We start from the raw sequence: 17,366 nt of genomic DNA, 5'->3' as shown, positions 1-17,366 counted from the left end.
CATCATTTAATCACATTAAGTGCAGGTACTCAAAATAACTCTTAAATACAGCTAGGGAAACATTTCTACTTGTGTATTGGGTTACTGTAAAGTACAGTACCTCATGCAGGGGGAAAGCAGCCTCATAGGAATTATTGCTCAGAAGTCGGTTTAAGCCTGTGGAAAAAACAGTGAAGTAAAAACATTTCATTTAGCATTGTCACACTCACATGGACATAAACCAGGCCCAAAAATAACTTTGATTAAAGTGAACAACCCCTCCGACCTACTTTAGACAGCTATTTGTTGTTGATTTTGATGAGTGTTGTTCATACCTACCTATTTTATTTTTGCCCTCTTCATATTTGACTCTTTGGAGGATGTGGTGGACGATTCGTGTCCTTGTGGCGTTGCTGAAAAATGTGTCTTTGTTGTGGATGATGAAACTAAAGAGGACAGTGAGAAGACAGAGAGAGGCTACCAAACAACATCCAAGCAGGCCTGTGTGAAAATAGTCATCGATAAATCTTAATAAATCTTAGTCTACAGCAGAATAAAATGCAAAAATTACAGAAATGGATTCAGTGTTTGTCTCTTTTCTCCGTGTCTCTTGTGGTTCATTCATAAAAAAATCACTGGTTGACCACAAAATCCCATGTATGCAATATATAGACTTTAATATTTGAGATTTACAGAGCAAGTCCTTAATCTACCTCTGTAATCAACAGCTCATCCACTAGCATAATGACTTGCTGGTGTACTCTTATGGCAATCGATCAAAGGCCATTAGGGATATTGGAACAGGCGTGCCGTGCTGTGCGCACACTCACTGGTGTATCCGCTGTCGACTGAAGGGGGCAGTGAAGCTCTCGTTTTCCTCCAGGTCAGGGAGGGACTCATCAAACTTCATGGGTTTGCGAGGTAGCCATCCACGGAACTTGCTCATCTTCTTCTCCAGTCTGTGAGACACATGTAACACACAAGCCAGCACATAACCCATGTTCCTCAACATGTTCCTCAAACCTGGCTAAAAACACACATACAATGTAGACGTACAGTACATACATGTCATTTTTTCTATTCCAGTGCCATGAACCGCCTACTGCTACTGTATAAGTATAAGTATATGTACTCTTTTGATCCCGTGAGGGGAATTTGGTCTCTGCATTTATCCCAATCCGTGAATTAGTGAAACACACTCAGCACACAGTGAGGTGAAGCACACACTAATCCCGACGCAGTGAGCTGCCTGCTACAGCGGCGCTCGGGAAGCAGTGAGGGGTTAGGTGCCTTGCTCAAGGGCACTTCAGCTGTTCCTACTGGTCGGGGATCAAACCGGCAACCTTCCGGTTACAAGCCCGAAGCCCTAACCAGTATGCCCCGACCACTGTGTTTTTCCATTTCCAGTACTAACTATGTCGCAATCAATGTTGTCTTTGTTTGGATGTGAATCATGGCAGCAAATCCATTTTCCCCACTTGGTAAAGTAAAAATCGCCTTGACCCTTCAACTGAATTTTGGAAAAAAATCATCATTACCAGTAAAGGCTCCTCTTCAGTAATCACCTGATTGCTTACGGCAGGATGATAACTTCTTAACGATAAAACTTGACGTGTGTGAGCACTGATCAGTTTAATTGCTAATCAACTGAACAACATGAATATGACCCCAGAGCTTCAAGTGGCAGGGAAGGGAGATGAAACTAAAAACGTACAGCAACATATAATTAGTCATAATTAGTGCTGATTTCATACTAACCTGGTCATGAACCTGTAGCGCCGATGCAGGTAATAGAATTTCCTCCTGTGGTAAACAGAACAGCAAAGACAGTTCAGTTGACTTTTCAGATCTAGAACCACAAGCTACAATAACAGGGCACAAAAATCCTCACAGAAATGCAAAATAAACAAGCAGAACCTAACAAAGGAGGCCCATCTAGCTCTGCATGAGCTGCTATTTTATATAGTCAAGAGTGAACTGGATGGAACAGAACAACAGAGGATGGCTAGATTGATAGATAGATAGATAGATAGATAGATAGATAGATAGATAGATAGATAGATAGATAGATAAGCATGTCAAGTCAAGTCAAGTCAACTTTATTGTCAATCAAACCATGCAACAGTACATTACACAGCAGACTGAAATTGCGTTTCTCCCATACTCCAATGTGCAGTATTAAAACAAGATTTAACACACTAAGCATACATTAAACATAAGACTGACCACAGGACACAACTAGACAAGTGCAAATAGATATTTGCCAGACACAGATGTAAAACAAGTTATACAAGTATATATGTCAGACACAGATGTAAAACAAGTTCTCCGACTGGACAGATTAGGCGTGATTACTGTAGTAGCGGAGCAGTGCTGCGGTCACTCTCTGAGGCACACAGCCTCATGTGAGGACACTGGAGGTGACGGCCAAAGGCACTTTACCTGAAGGGCATTCGGATGTTCATGATCTCCGCGTAGCGACACAGGACCTCCCACGGAGCATGCAGCTTGACGAAGATCACATCGCTGTTGGTAATGGAGGACTGTGAGGGAGAGAGCCGTTAGGTATGGATGGAAATGTGCTCTGATGAATGACAGTAATGTAGTGATATAGCACTACATATCCCATTTTTATAAGTATGTTAAAGCTTTAATATTGTCAAGAGGCAATGCACAGGAATGATATCACTGAAAATGATGTCATTTTCTTGCCTTGCCTACAGAAACCTCACAGTCCCTTTAAACAGCTTCTCAGTCAGTCCCTTTAAACACTATCTGATTGTGACCTTGGCATTTCTGAATCAGCACAGTCAGATTATATGTGGCGACTGTCACAGAATGCCATATGCACATTTTCAGCATTTTTCTTTTTTCATTCCCTCCTCTGCCATTTCCAAATATATGGAAAAAGAACATGGCCCATCAGCACATTTGGGATGTTCAAAGGGTTGAGTGAGTTCACACACACACACACACACACACACACACACACACACCCGAGTGCTCGCTCACCTCCTTCTCCATCTGCAGCCCCTCAGCGCGGATGTTTCTCTCAAACACTTCCCTCTTCTCCGTCTGTGGACTGGACTTCTTGTACACCAGCACGTAGTCGATTCGGCACTTGCCGTCGCTGAAGCACAGGCCACTGGACTTACTCCTCCCTGCCTGCGCACAACACAGAGCAGGGGTCAACAGCAAAACAAAAAAAATGAAGGTTACGCTTTCTGTCTGGACCATAGACATAACGGATAATACGGATAATTAACATAAAAACATAAAATAAACATAATCAGGAGGAAGAGCAAGCCCCTTTGGCCAGTATAATTAAGATGATAGCCTACTCATTTGTCTTCCACTAACAGTGTCCAGCGTCAAGGTCATAAGGTAGAGGGGCTGTCTGAATATCCCCTAGCATATGGATCACAGATGACTTGCGCCACATACAGACAAAAGGTGATTAGCTTGTTGACCATTGCTTGTTGACATTAGTTTGACATTAGGTTATACAGTACCCTCCAGAATTATTGGCACCTCTGCTAAAGTTGACTAAAAATAAGAATATAAAATCATTTTTATTTTTATGCTCATTGAGCTCAATGCAAATCAAACCAGCTAATAGACTAACTGAAATAAAACCATGCCAATCTCTAGGTATGATGAAGGGTATGTGATGATGTGGGGCTATTTTAATTCCAAAGGCCAAGGGAACTTTATCAGGATGCATAGTATCCTGGATCCGTGAAATAACTGGCCTTTAAAAATAAAAATCTGCCTGCCTCTATGGGAATTTAATATAGGGGTGCCAATACTTATGATGCCTGTATTTTAAGGAAGAACATTTATTTATTTATGATACATTATTCATTCACAAAGAAAATTGGTGTTGGATATTTCCTCATTTTTTTACTTAAGGCATTATGATCAATTTCCAAAAGATGATTTTATATTCCTCTTTTTAGTCAACTTTAACAGAGGTCTCCAGCAGCATCACAGTGTGGGGCGGAAGCTGCACAGATCAGAACAGGAAGACCCTCCAGCGCACTGTTAACACAGCTAAGAGGATCATTGAAGCACCACTCCCCTCCCTGCAGGACATTTACACCACCCGCCTCACCCGCAAAGCACTAATGATTGTCAAGGATACAACCCACCCTGCACACGAACTGTTCAGCCTCCTGCCCTCTGGAAAGCGGTACAGGAGCCTCCGCTCCCGCACCACCAGACTGGCAAGTAGCTTCATCCACCAAGCAATCAGGATGCTGAACACTCTACCCACTCTCCCATCACTGACAGCCCCCCCCACCCACCCAGGAACCTAGGAAACTAGGATCCTGTCTACCCTAACCCCCCCCCCCCAACACCGCCCTGTGGAACTGCACTGTGACTGCGCAGCCTAACGTGTTGCTGCTTCACATCAAGCCTGATATACTTGAAATTACTGCATACTGCATATCAATGTAAATATACAGGTCACACAAGCACAAGTTTAAACTGTTAAGACTATATAAATATACAACATAACTACCTCTATTTTTGTTTTTTATATATATGACCTATATTTCTATTTTGATACATACATGTTCTATATTTCAGTCTTGCACTTTAATTTAATGTTTATTGTCTATGGCTATGTCTATAGTATGTCTATGTCTGTATTTAAAGTATGTCTATGTCTGCATGGGAAAGTAAGAAACGAAATTTCAATTCTTTGTATGACCAGTGCATGTAAAGAAATTGACAATAAAAGCCGACTTGACTTGAGAGGTGCCAATAACTCAGGAGGGTACTGCATATCCTGTAATCACCACAAGTAGCTGAATTTCATTAACATTCCATGGTCTTTCGTTGCTACGTCAGTGTTGGTCCCTTCCTGTTTGAGTGCAGTTTTGCAGACCGCACTTAGCTGTGTGGCCGTGGAAGATGCCCAGTGTGGTGTACCTCTGAGGCGAGATCCTGAGAGCTGGGCTCATCTAGAATGCTGCTATGGGTTCCAGGGTTGAGCAGCGAGTCGTCATCTTTGAGGGGGTCCCCGGAGCCATCGCTCTCCTCCAGGAGAGCCTTGGCATCCTTCACCGCCACTACGGATAGATCAGATTTCAGCAGTAATCGAAAACCATACTCTTTCATGGAAATGTCCTTTCAACCTGCTCACATAACCCTTAAAAATCTATAAAGAGTATTACATTGAACAGTCATTTGGCAAAATACCCTGGAATCAATTTGGCAAGCAGATAGTGTTTTTGTGCACTTGAAGGTTAGTTTTGAGTGATGGGTCTAGGGTGGGTCCTTGCTTCTTTTCATCTGCAAGTCCTTCTGGTAAGCAATTTTAAGCATTGTGTAAAAGTTCATTTGAAAAACTGTTCAAAAGTTCAAATTTGTCTGTGTAGAAATCTGACCTGCAGCTTAATGAGAACTAGGCTGAATGTACAAGCAGAACACATAGCTTTTAACCTTCTGGCTAAGAGCAATGTAATTTTCAAAAAATTCAATTGTGCTCTGTGAGTATGGTGATCTGAAAATTCAAAAACTCAAAACTTTGCTGTGATTCATTTGCTGTGCAATTACACCCTTCATGGTATGCTTCTATTCATTCATATTTAATTCCTTCAGTGCTACTGAACAAATATTTGTCCTCCCAGTATGTGAAATGCAAATGAGGAGCAGGCCTCTGCAGCAGAGACAGCATGAACGCTAATTCTCCCTGCTGGCTAGGAAAAAACCCTTCTGTTAGACAAATGCTAGGGCCAGATTTTCCCTCCTCAATAAACAGCAAAAGGCAGGCCCAAATCCATGATGATTAGCCTTTGTTTCTATGTAACTTAAAGATCAGCCCATTTACATCTCAGAGGAGGGCCTACACTCAATGTGATTCCAATGCCACTCTGAGTCACACTCTTATCAGATCTCGAGTAGGAGTTGCAATCCAATGCAATCCAAACAGTGTGTTCATGAAGCTGCATTGTTTGTGTATGAGCTCCAATCACAACAGCGGCAGAACATGTTGAACAGGCATATTCAAACTAGGCATAAATGCACAGGTGAGGAACCGTTTGTAATCAAAGGCTTGGATTAGGATCATGTTAACAATTTCCCAAGCTATTAGCCGAGGTTTATACATTGATTTTGCAAAATTTCTTCAGCTATGAGGTTAATACACGGGGGCAGTTAATATGGTATTAATATGGTTTCGCTTTTTTTAACTTGCATAAAACACTGCCCTGTGGTTTATACACAATGCGGGTAATACACAGGAAATTACTGTAAAACTCTCTCCATTTGTTAAATTACACTTAACTGCTCTTTCCGCAATGGGTGAGCCACAGGCTATGACCTATGACCTCAGACACAGGCACTCCAACAGTGAGAATCCCAAACACTGACATCTACAAGAGGACACAAGGTGCAGGTGGCACCAAAGCTGCCGGGAGAGCTCACCGTGTTGGGGAGTCATATCCAGGGTGCTGCTGGAGTCGGGCATCCCGGACGAGGACTCCTCCATGCTTACGGCCGTCCCGAGGGGGGGTCTCTGGGGCTGGGGCCGGGCCAGGGGGCGCAACACGCTTCTGCTGCGGAGGTTGTGCCAGTGGGGCTCAGCTCCATAAAGAGAGGGACTCACACCTGTTGACAGCAGAGAGGTGGGGGGTGGGGGGTGGAGAAGGGGTCAATCGGTCGGTCAGCGATCCCACAGCCTGGAAGCTGCTGAGGAGGGGAAACCTGGTCAGGAAGGAGCGTGGTGATTTGCACACCTCCGTTTTCGACTCAGCACTCCAGCTGATTGATTTACTTGACTTGGGAGCCATTGATTGGACACCGACTTCACTTCACCGTCTCATCTAAATGAATCAAACTCAAGCTCAGCGATGCCTTTTTTATTATCCCTCCCAGCGAGACAAAAGTGTAAATTGAGAGTTATTATCAGGGTATTACTGATATTAGGTCAACCCAAACACAAGATAACATGTTCTTTTGTGTTTAAATGGCCTTACAAGGTCAGAACCCTTTTGAAATCTCTCTGAGACGAGCACAGACAGTCTCTGTTCTGAAGTCATCTGCCCTGCTCAGAGAGGGCCCTCCGGTCTGCGAGGCTGTGATCTGTGGTGCTCGGGCCGGCTGAGGAAGGTCATGAACGGGACAGGCGACTCAGCATTCTGTTGTGCTGAACGATGCGTTCGTCCCAGAGGGATAACTCCTCGCTGATGGCCCCTTCCGCCACTGTCCTCCGAGCAGCTCCGCACCGCCGCTAATAAAACAACAATGGGATCTGTCAGCTGGCGCAAGACTGATAGCCAGTTTTCCATAACGCCGGCAGGTTTTTAATATAGTTTTGCCTCCCCCCATTCCCTTCCCCACTTCTCTTCTATTTCCCTTTAGCTCGTCCTGAATCACCGCGCGGGTTTCGAACTACCGAGTGGCTTGGGCATTACCCATGGGGCCTTTATTGACTCATCTAAAACGGTTGTGCGAGAAGGGCTCTGATTACAGGTGACAGGGAGGAAAACAGCCCATAATATACCACTTCAGCACTCTGCACCTGAGGTGGCTGACACCCACTCCTGAGGAGATGAAAGCCACGCGTCCAGACTTCCTGCTACAGTCTCTTCTGTCCATGCACCTCGACCTGTTGTGGTGAACTGGACACTGCTAGGGTTCCCACTAAGCTTGTGTGCTGTATGAGATTATGGATATGGATATGGGTGTGCAGCTACCAGAGGGCATGGTACGTGGAAATGTCACCACAGAGTTGTCTGTCTTCATCCTTTGAGACCTTATTAGGAAAATGTTTTCATTCTGATGGACCGTCAATAATGTCATTAAGGAAGAGTCCATGAATGTGAGGGATGTCTTAATCGTGATAAAATAGTTCATTAATAAGATGGTAGGGTTAAACCTGAAGATGTTCCTCTACCATAATGATATAGCTAGGCACTAACAAAACAAGGATATGACTTCCATTCACAGGGAGAATGCAAATAAACATAGAAATGCACCTGTGCTGTATTCTAAGGCGCTACACAAAAAATATAAATGTTAAACTATCAGTTTCATGCTGTTTGTTAGACTGCTTTGAATTTCACACAGTTAATTGTCAAGTTGAAATATTTCTTTACAGATGCAGACATTTTACAAACTATGCAAAGGAAATAGAGTGGGAGCTGTTCTCTGGGCGCTTTAAAGGGCAACCCACATGCATCTCAGGTGCACGCTGTCATCGATTCACAGAGGAATGAAAAGCAATAGTACAGGAACACAAACCACTAAAAAGACTGCTTTCAGCTGCTTTTAAAAAGCTACAATTACTTGCCAAGTACAGCGCCATCTAACTATCAGCCTCTCCACATGACTCTGAGGAGATGAACATATTGATTTTATTGCTCCTGTGTGAGATTCTATATCACATTAAACATGATGGATAGGGAGTCTGTGGGTAGAACACAAAACTCCTTTTGCTGTGGACGTTTGATTGAGATGAGTCCTGACAAGACCAGAGAGAGATGCATCTTAGCAACATCAGCAGCTGGTTACAGAGCGCTTAGAGGAGTTAATTGGCATGCTTGTTCAACGCAAGCAGGAAATGTGTGCCAGTAACTTGATTAACTCAACCACAGCCGCATTTAAAACTATATAGGTTTAGTCCATGTCAAAACATGGGGAGAAACAACTGATTTGATCATCGAAAGCACATACCTATAACACAAGATGAACCGACATTACAGACATGCCTCTATACGTTTCTCATGCAAAACCATTATGAACATCACTACTGCCTGTACTCAGGAGGGTTCAATACTCTACATTCATTCAAAATGTCTGTGCTTTTGAATTAAAAATGAGTAAAAGCATAAGAAAACATACATTCAACAACTGAGAGAGTAAAAGTCCCTCAGTGTTGAACTATACATCCTCCTACATGTATACTGTGTGGGTGGATATAGCAGAACCATTTGGGGGATGTCAGTAACACCACTATACAGCTCTTGTGTGTACTGTATATATATATATATATATATATATATATATATATATATATATATATATATATATATGTGTGTGTGCATTTTCCACACCAAGGTCTGTATTCTTTAAAAAGATATGTTGATTTCTACATATTGCAACTACTGGAATTCATTAAAGGCACACTATGCAGGTTTTTAGCTTAATATGCAAGTTTTTTAGCTTAATTTACCTTAATTTACCAGCTTCAGAGTCATTGGAATGGTTATATGACTTTTTTCGGGTTGAATGGTGGTCATCTCGCTTCCCCCTAGCGCCTGTGAGCGGAAAAACCCCCCTTGCAACTGTGGGCCGGCGGGCCGACGGCCTCAGTGTCAGGAAGTATAACGAGTGTAACAAATTGCTTTACTGCATTCAAATACACATACACGCCAGGCACCGGCTAGAAAAAGGTAGCGATGGAGTTTCTCAGACATTCGTCATGACAGAGCAAGCGAAAAATAAGCAAAAAACGAAAAAAACAGGAAGGAAATTGCCAATACTGCATAGTTTACCTTTAATGGATATCTATCATTACTTACGAATGTAAAAGAAGGCTTTGGTCTTAATAATATATAATAGGATTCTGATTCAAGCTGTGTATTTCTGGCAGTCTTCAGTGCCACTAGGCAAGATCAGTACTGTTCCAAGTTTTACTCCTCGTTATGTTTAACACATTCCAGCCTTTTGCAGTCAGCCTCAATGTGGGTGACCGTTTTCATGAGATTTTTCTTCATGTTGCTCATGATGCTTTTGAGTTGATTTACAGATATGCATGGATCTAAGTTAGCCTGGGTGTTCCCATGCTGCCTTGCTCGCGATTTGATTCACGCTGCTAAGGCAGCCTGGAGACCATGGAGCAAATTTTCGCCTGAGATAGGGAACCAATCACAGAACAGGGGGGAAAGCAAGACGATGATGAGCTATGCACAGATGCATTTTATAGACATCCGTGGCACCCAATAAACGGATCTGGGCATTTTTTTCAAATACGAGAAAATGAACGTTTGGTTCCCAGACCACGTCTCATTGAGAAGTGGTGGCGCTAGCCAGGCTAGATCTAAGTAAACATTAGCCTTAGCCTTATGCTCAGCAATGGCAATAATCCTGCATTACATCTTATGATTCAGTTCAGGTAAAAAAAAAAACAACAACATGGGATTCAGGCTCCATGAAGTAGATCCATCTATTATTCTAACAGAAACCAAAAATATTGCAACTGAGAGTCAATATTTTACCAAGAGCGCTCACAACATTGTTTATGTTTCATGGCGAAGACCTATCAACAAACAGAATAACAGATAATTGCATAAAATTGCGAGCACTTAACGCTGGAACATAAACACTGAGAAAGCCAAGTACTTCTGAAAAGAGGACTGCAGTACCTGTCAACTATGCACATGCAAATGATATGAACTGTTCCAAAGGTTTTTAATAGTCCATCTCTGTTGAATACAACATCTGCTTAAATTATAACTGGTATCTGAAGGCAGGCGGTTTTCTGCATGGGAAGCCAGACTCCAAAAGAGTGTTTCCAGCTGTGATAAGAGAATAACAGCCTGTCTGTATAGTCGAATGTCAAGTGCACTCATACTAACAATAAGCCCCTTCCTCCTACTCTTTTTCCTCTCCAGTGCCTTCTCCACAGCCTTGCTCCGGTGTAGCACTTGAAAGAAAGACCAACATACAGGAAACCCATCCAGGAGACTGCAGCCGGCCCACATTAAAACACACCGTTAAAAGGACATTGCACTTTTGTTGTTGCTTATTTATATTCAAAAAACAAACAAACAAACATGCACTTGTGTTATAAAAAAGCTCTGAGCAGCTGAGGGGCACTGGAGTCGCTCTTGGACTCTCTGTAATTGGACCCTGGTGTACTTCCATAATTTTGCTTACAACAAAGCCTGACTAGCTGAGAAAATTCCATTACCGCCGAGCAACGACGTGTAACCATAGGTCATCAGATATCATAATCAAACACCTGATCTGGCTCAATCTGAAATGTAAGCTAGTCAGGAAGCTCTTTTGACATTACTGTCTGTGTTTCAGCTGTCATTGAACTGTAACAGTTCTCTAAGCCAATTTTCCACAACGTTGTACAAAGCTATAGATGATATGAACCATATTGCCAATTTTGACATAGAATTGCAACAGCATAGATGCAGTATCCACTGAGACATACATATATATATGCCTTTGATCCAACTGCAGCTTTTTAGATCTGTTGCAAGGAGATGGTTTGAGTTTTTGAGTAGGGTGCTCGCTTGAGTTTTTGCATTTGTAATGTGCCTCACCATAACTCTATATGGGTTGTGTTCCTTTTGAAACACTAATTAACTTGAGAGCAATAGAACAACTCAGTGCAGTGCCCTTGTAATCACACACACACACACACACACACCCACACACACACACACACACACACACACACACACTCACACACACACACACACACACACACACACACACACACACACACAGTGTAATAGAGCGATTAACAGGCATACTGTACATGGCTCTGAAATACATTCACACTCTCATTTCCCCCACACTTGGGTCAACCTGACAGCGTGCTCTGCAGTGAGTGCAAAGTCATGGCTATTTTCTGCTCTCATAAACGACGCTAAAAGCTTGCGAGCCGGAGCCCTTTAGAGTCCTGACTGCGGGCTGAGACTTTTAAAGACAATTCTCTGGAGTTCAGTTCCCTTGCCGCAGCTGTGTGCTGCTGTATGATGTCAGCGCTAGCCAGAGCTCGGGAGCCAGTGAGGAACTGGTGTGATAGGGCAAGAGAATGACAGGAAGGGGGGGGCAAAACAATATGGCCATCTGAAGATGCCTTAGTTCCAGGCCACCGGCCAAGCACAGGCAACCAGCACACCCTTGGACACCTCACAATGACAATTTCATGTCTGGCAGCTGGGTCTCTCTCTCTCTCTCTCTCTGTCTCTCTCTTTCTCACACACACACACACACACACACTAACAATAACACAAATACATATTATGGCATATCAGACACATGCTTACATAGCAACACACTTCCATACACTTCCATACATACTCCCATACCAAAATTGAGAAATGCAATATACATTATATCCCTACAAGCACTGAAGTATGCCACACACACCATCTCTCACTCTCTCTTCCAGTCTCACACACACACACACGCACACACACGTGTTCGTTCGCACATACGGGGCACTCGCACACACACGCTCCCTCAAGTCATGACCCACTTCTCCTTCAGGGAGTGATGCATAATTGAACAGCACTACAAGAAGTAGACACTCATTTACTACCATGCCCTGCAGACATGCAGAGAGCGATAGCGATATGATGAAGAGGTGACAGAGAGAAAAGACAGGGGAGAGAGAGAGAGAGAGAGAGAGAGAGAGAGAATTGAATTTTCAAAAACTCTTTATTACAATCTTAAAAATACATCAAGATCAACTTGACACTATACTCAAAAAGTAAAAGTTAGGAAAGTTAAATAAAGTAATGTGCAATCTGTAGCTTATCATTCTCAACAATACACATCACGCTGTTGTAGCACCATTTTTCCTCAAAAACATCAAGAATTTTCATAGATTTATAAAAATGAAAATCAATCAACATACGACACCTTACAAGAATAGAAAACACCATTAGGATATCAACATCTACATCCTGCTCAACTTTCCTTTTACGACTAACATATATCGCCATCTTTGCTTGCCCAAGCAGAAAGTTTAGGAGCTGACACTTGAAGCGATGCTTTTGTACATATTTAAAACCAAAAATGAAAATCTCCGAAGAGAAACTTTCATCAAACTTAAAGAAAAGTGCCATCAAAACAGCAAAAAGAGGTCTGAGCCTCTGGCAGTGCATAAAGGCATGGAATACAGTCTCCCTTACAGAACAAAAAGGGCACCCCTGATCAACCATTGGATTTAAAACAGAAATAAAAGCATTCACTGCTATTGCACCATGCAGAATACGCCATTGTAGATCGCCAGCTTTTTTAGTTAATGGTGACTTGTACAACGCACGCCATTGTGGTTTGACATCATTTTCAACCTGCAACACTTCACGCCAGGGTGTATCCACCCTCTTGTCCAGAGACCTTTTATTTAGGGAGAGAACACACAGTTTGTACAATGATTTACTAGTTGCAGCTGTAGGACCCAGGAAAACTAAACTATCTGGGAGTAAGAAGCAACCAGTGCAACCTGTTAAATCTGGAAGTAGAGTAAGTCTGGGAAAGGGGTCATGGCAGTCAGGACTACACTCCCCCCCAAAATAATCTCCAAGCAATTGCATCTCCTCCCCAGTTAGGAGAGACCGCCATTTCCCCAGTAGCTGATCAACTATCCTAATGGACTTCACACCTAAGTGCTGAGCTAAAGTATGGCTATTACTGATATCAGGACCAGCAAACTCTACTAGATCCCCAAGGGTTGTAACTCCAGAGCTGATAAGCTTAGAAGTAGGTACCAGGGACAAGTCCTGACTCACATCAAGAACCGAACCATGAATCAGAGGCTCCTTTAACAACCAGAATAATGAGCTTGTCTGTCGTGGGCGTTGAATTATAAACAGAGACCAGACTTTGAACAGATTCTTATAAAATGCAGGAAGTAAATTAAAATTCATTCTATTTGGATTAAACCAGAACAAAGACCTATCTAAGCCCAACCCTTCAAAAAGTTGTAAAATACAACAGGCTGCAGCTTTCCAGCTTGAGTCCAGTGATCCTGTGAGAAGACGCTGTACAAACTGCAGACGGAAGGCAGCAGTTCGACTCTGTAGATGAATAAGTCCATGTCCACCATCCTCCTTAGGCAGATATAAAACACTCTGAGGTACCCAGTGTAGATTGTCCCAGAAAAAATCAACCAGGACTGACTGAATCTTCGGTAGCAGGTTTGAAGGAGGATCCACACAAGCCAGCCGATGCCAAAGAGAGGATGCAACCAGGTTGTTAATAATGAGAACACGCCCCCTGTACGAAGTAATACTGAAAAGAAATTTCCATTTCTCTAGACGACCTTTAACTTTTTCAATTACCCCATCAAAATTCTTTTGAATAAAAGCATCATCACCTAAGAAAACACCCAGGTATTTAAAACCACCCCTATTCCAAACTAAGCCATCAGGCAGACCAGGTTCGCCACTCACCCAACTCCCAACCAGCAAGGCTATGCTTTTTGACCAATTTACCTTTGCTGAAGAAACAACCTTAAATTCATTGCAAATTTTTAAAAGCGTGTCAACATCTCTCTGGCCATTAACAAGGACAGCCACATCGTCAGCATAAGCTGACAATTTAAAAACATCATCACAGTTAGGGATTTTCACTCCAACAATCTCCTTCCTCAACCTTACAAGGAAAGGTTCAATAGCCAGACTATACAGCATGCCCGACAAGGGACATCCTTGACGGACACCTCTGTAAACCTTAAAAGGAGCGCACAAGTCACCATTAACCTTGAGAATACTTTCAATGTCACAATACAATGCTTTGATCATTCGAATAAAATTGGGGCTGAAACCAAAGGCTGACAAGGTATTCCACAAATAATTATGCTCAACCCTATCAAATGCCTTTTCTTGGTCAATTGAAACCACACCAAAATCCAGATTGAAGTATTTGCCAATATAGAAGACATCTCTGATGAAGGAAACATTGTTGTGAATCAATCTGCCTGGCACACAGTAGGTCTGGTCAGGGTGGATTACCTGCTCCAAAACCTCCCCAAGTCTATTTGCTAAAACTTTAGACAGCAGTTTGTATTCAGAGCAGAGGACTGACACCGGCCTCCAGGACCTTATATCTGTCAGGTCTCCCTTTTTTGGCAGTAAAGTGAGCACTGCTCTACGGCAGCTCAGTGGCAGCACCCCTCTGGTGATGCTGTCTCTCAGAACAGCAAGCACATCTGTGCCCAACTCTGGCCAAAAGGACTTATAAAAGTCTACTGGCAGGCCATCCACCCCAGGTGCTTTGCCACTCTCCATACTGTGGAGGGCTCTCTCCAGCTCCTCTAGGGTCAACACCCTTCCAAGGGCTGTGTTTGCCTCTTCAGATACCTTAGGTAGGTCACAAAGAAAAGCCTTGTCAGTCGCCTGATCTTGTGGATTTTCGCTGTTATAAAGCTCCTTATAAAAATGTACTGCTCTATTGCGTATTTCTGGAGAATTAGAAAGGATTCTCCCATCTTCAGACCTCAAAGCATGAATGAACTTCCTCTGTCCATTCTTTACCTCCAAGTTAAAAAAGAATTTTGATGGTACATCCATCAGCTCCACACTCTGGAAGCGGGACCTGACCAGAGCTCCCTGTGCCCTCAAACCTAAAAAGTCAGCCAATGTTTTCTTTTTTGAGTTAAGAATTTCAGTGGGTGCCTGATCACCCGTTTGTTCTGCCAGATTTTGAAGTTCGATTATTTCCTCCTCTATTTTTTTCATTGAGAGTGTTATGTTCCTTGTGACATTGGCTGTATACTCCTGGCAAAGTTGTTTTATTTGTACCTTGGCACAATCCCACCATTGCTGCAAAGACTTATAACAGGATTTCGTGGTTCTAAATTCCTTCCAGAAAAAAAGGAAGACTTCTCTAAAATGGCCATCAGCCAACAAATTGGTATTAAAGTGCCAGTAGGCACTTTTTGGTTTTACAAATTCTAGAAATAAAGAACAGAAAACCAAACTATGGTCAGAAAAGCCAACTGGAATTATTGAACATTTCCTGAATAGACTACGCTGATGTTTGAAACCATAAAACCTGTCAAGTCTTGCAAGAGACAAACAATTATTATATGAGTGTGCCCAAGTATATTGCTTCTGTTCACCATGAAAGTTCCTCCAAATATCACTAAGATCATTGGACTTCATAATCTCTACAAGCCGTCTACGAGAGGGCATGTGCGGCTCGACATGATTTCTGTCAAAATTTTGTGCAGTACAATTGAAATCTCCTCCAAGGATAAGAATATCCTCTGAACAGCAATTTTTTATAACATTTCCAATAGTATTTAAAAACAGCATTCTATCTGTTGCCAGTGTAGGAGCATAAATGCAAATAAACACAAAAAAACGATTTTCAAACTGGGCTCTGACCTTTAAAAGTCTTCCCTCTATAACTTCATCAACATCAAAAGTGATGGGAATAAAGGACTTAGAAAACAGAACTGCAACCCCACCACTAGTAGAAGTACCATGACTAAGTATGGACAGACCATCAAACTCCTGAGCCCAAGCAGCTGCATTAGACGCATCACTGTGCGTTTCTTGCATAAAGAGAACATCAAACTTATTCTGTCTGATTGTTTCAAACACAGAGAGCCTCTTAATTTTTTCTCTTGCGCCATTTACATTTAAAGAAGCAACACGAAATTCACCCATCATTATAAAGAAAAAAGAAAAAAATAAATATAGACATATGCAATCAGCCATCCTAGGACACAAAGTGGAAATTGTTTTTAACATTTGTCATCGTTGGCATTCAGTAGAACATTGAGTTTTGTGAGAATCTTTTTTAGACGAAATCCTTCTTGATCAGTGATGCTACCATCACGCATAAATGCTCGTGATTTGTTCATAAACTGTTCAATGTCAGGAAAAGATTCGTCTACCCGGACCTTCCTAGAATGTTTTGTGTCCTTAAGGAATTTCTTTATATCCTCCACTCTATAATTGCGAGTGCGATAGCCGCTTAGTCGCAAGCTGCAGGTTACACTACAGTCAGAAAGATCACTTTCACTCTCATTATCAGTCAATTCTATATGAGCGCGTCCCCCTTTATTCTTTATAATGCGCTTTCTTTTTCCTTTATTCGACGGTGCTTTAAACACATTATTGTCCTCCTCCAACACGGAGGTTTCCATGTCTTCCATAGCGACGGAAACCTCCCCATTAATGGCATCATCATTGCTCCCCTGACAGTTCTGAGAATCAGTGATAGTCTCCCCCAAAAGTGCGGAAAGATCCTCCCCATCAGCCGATCTAACATCGTGATTTTCCCCGTGCCCTTGGACTGAATTTAACGTTAAATCAGGAGTTTGGCTCTCCGGCCCACTAGCAGAGGCAGCAGCCTCCTCCTCATTATTTGCACCAAAGTTAACATTAGGTTCGTTGTTGGTCTCTTTAGACGTTCCCTCTGCCACATCACCCCTAGACTCATTGCTATTTTCACTGTTTCCACTATTATTCGTGTCATCCTTTTTATCAGGACACGCGCGCACGAGATGCCCCGATTGTCCACAACCAAAACATTTCATAATGCTAGTTGTTGCATAAATCGCATAATTAAAGTTATCCACAGTCACATTAATTGTCAAGTCCAATTCATCATTGTTATTCTTAAGGATCATGTACACGAAACGCCTGAAGGACACTATATGTTTCAACAACGGA

General features: G+C 42.5%; 1 protein-coding gene across 3 annotated transcripts in view; it reads right to left on the bottom strand.

Moving 5' to 3' along the window:
• The window catches only part of LOC121697153 (anoctamin-4-like), a 44,540-nt gene that overhangs the window by 14,297 nt on the left and 12,877 nt on the right, over window positions 1-17,366 (bottom strand). For all 3 annotated transcript variants that reach the window (XM_042078494.1, XM_042078495.1, XM_042078496.1), the window contains 8 exons: window positions 6,415-6,597; window positions 4,918-5,057; window positions 2,992-3,144; window positions 2,422-2,522; window positions 1,738-1,782; window positions 810-938; window positions 319-425; window positions 101-156 (listed from right to left, as the gene is read on the bottom strand). In XM_042078494.1, coding sequence (XP_041934428.1) covers window positions 101-156; window positions 319-425; window positions 810-938; window positions 1,738-1,782; window positions 2,422-2,522; window positions 2,992-3,144; window positions 4,918-5,057; window positions 6,415-6,597 — 914 coding nt within the window. The remainder of the gene's footprint in view (window positions 1-100; window positions 157-318; window positions 426-809; window positions 939-1,737; window positions 1,783-2,421; window positions 2,523-2,991; window positions 3,145-4,917; window positions 5,058-6,414; window positions 6,598-17,366) is intronic.

The sequence above is a fragment of the Alosa sapidissima genome, chromosome 22, assembly GCF_018492685.1.
Source record: "Alosa sapidissima isolate fAloSap1 chromosome 22, fAloSap1.pri, whole genome shotgun sequence".
Lineage (NCBI taxonomy): Eukaryota > Metazoa > Chordata > Actinopteri > Clupeiformes > Clupeidae > Alosa > Alosa sapidissima.
The sequence above is the reverse complement of the archived record's forward strand: the minus strand, read 5'-3'. Positions and strand labels throughout refer to the sequence as shown.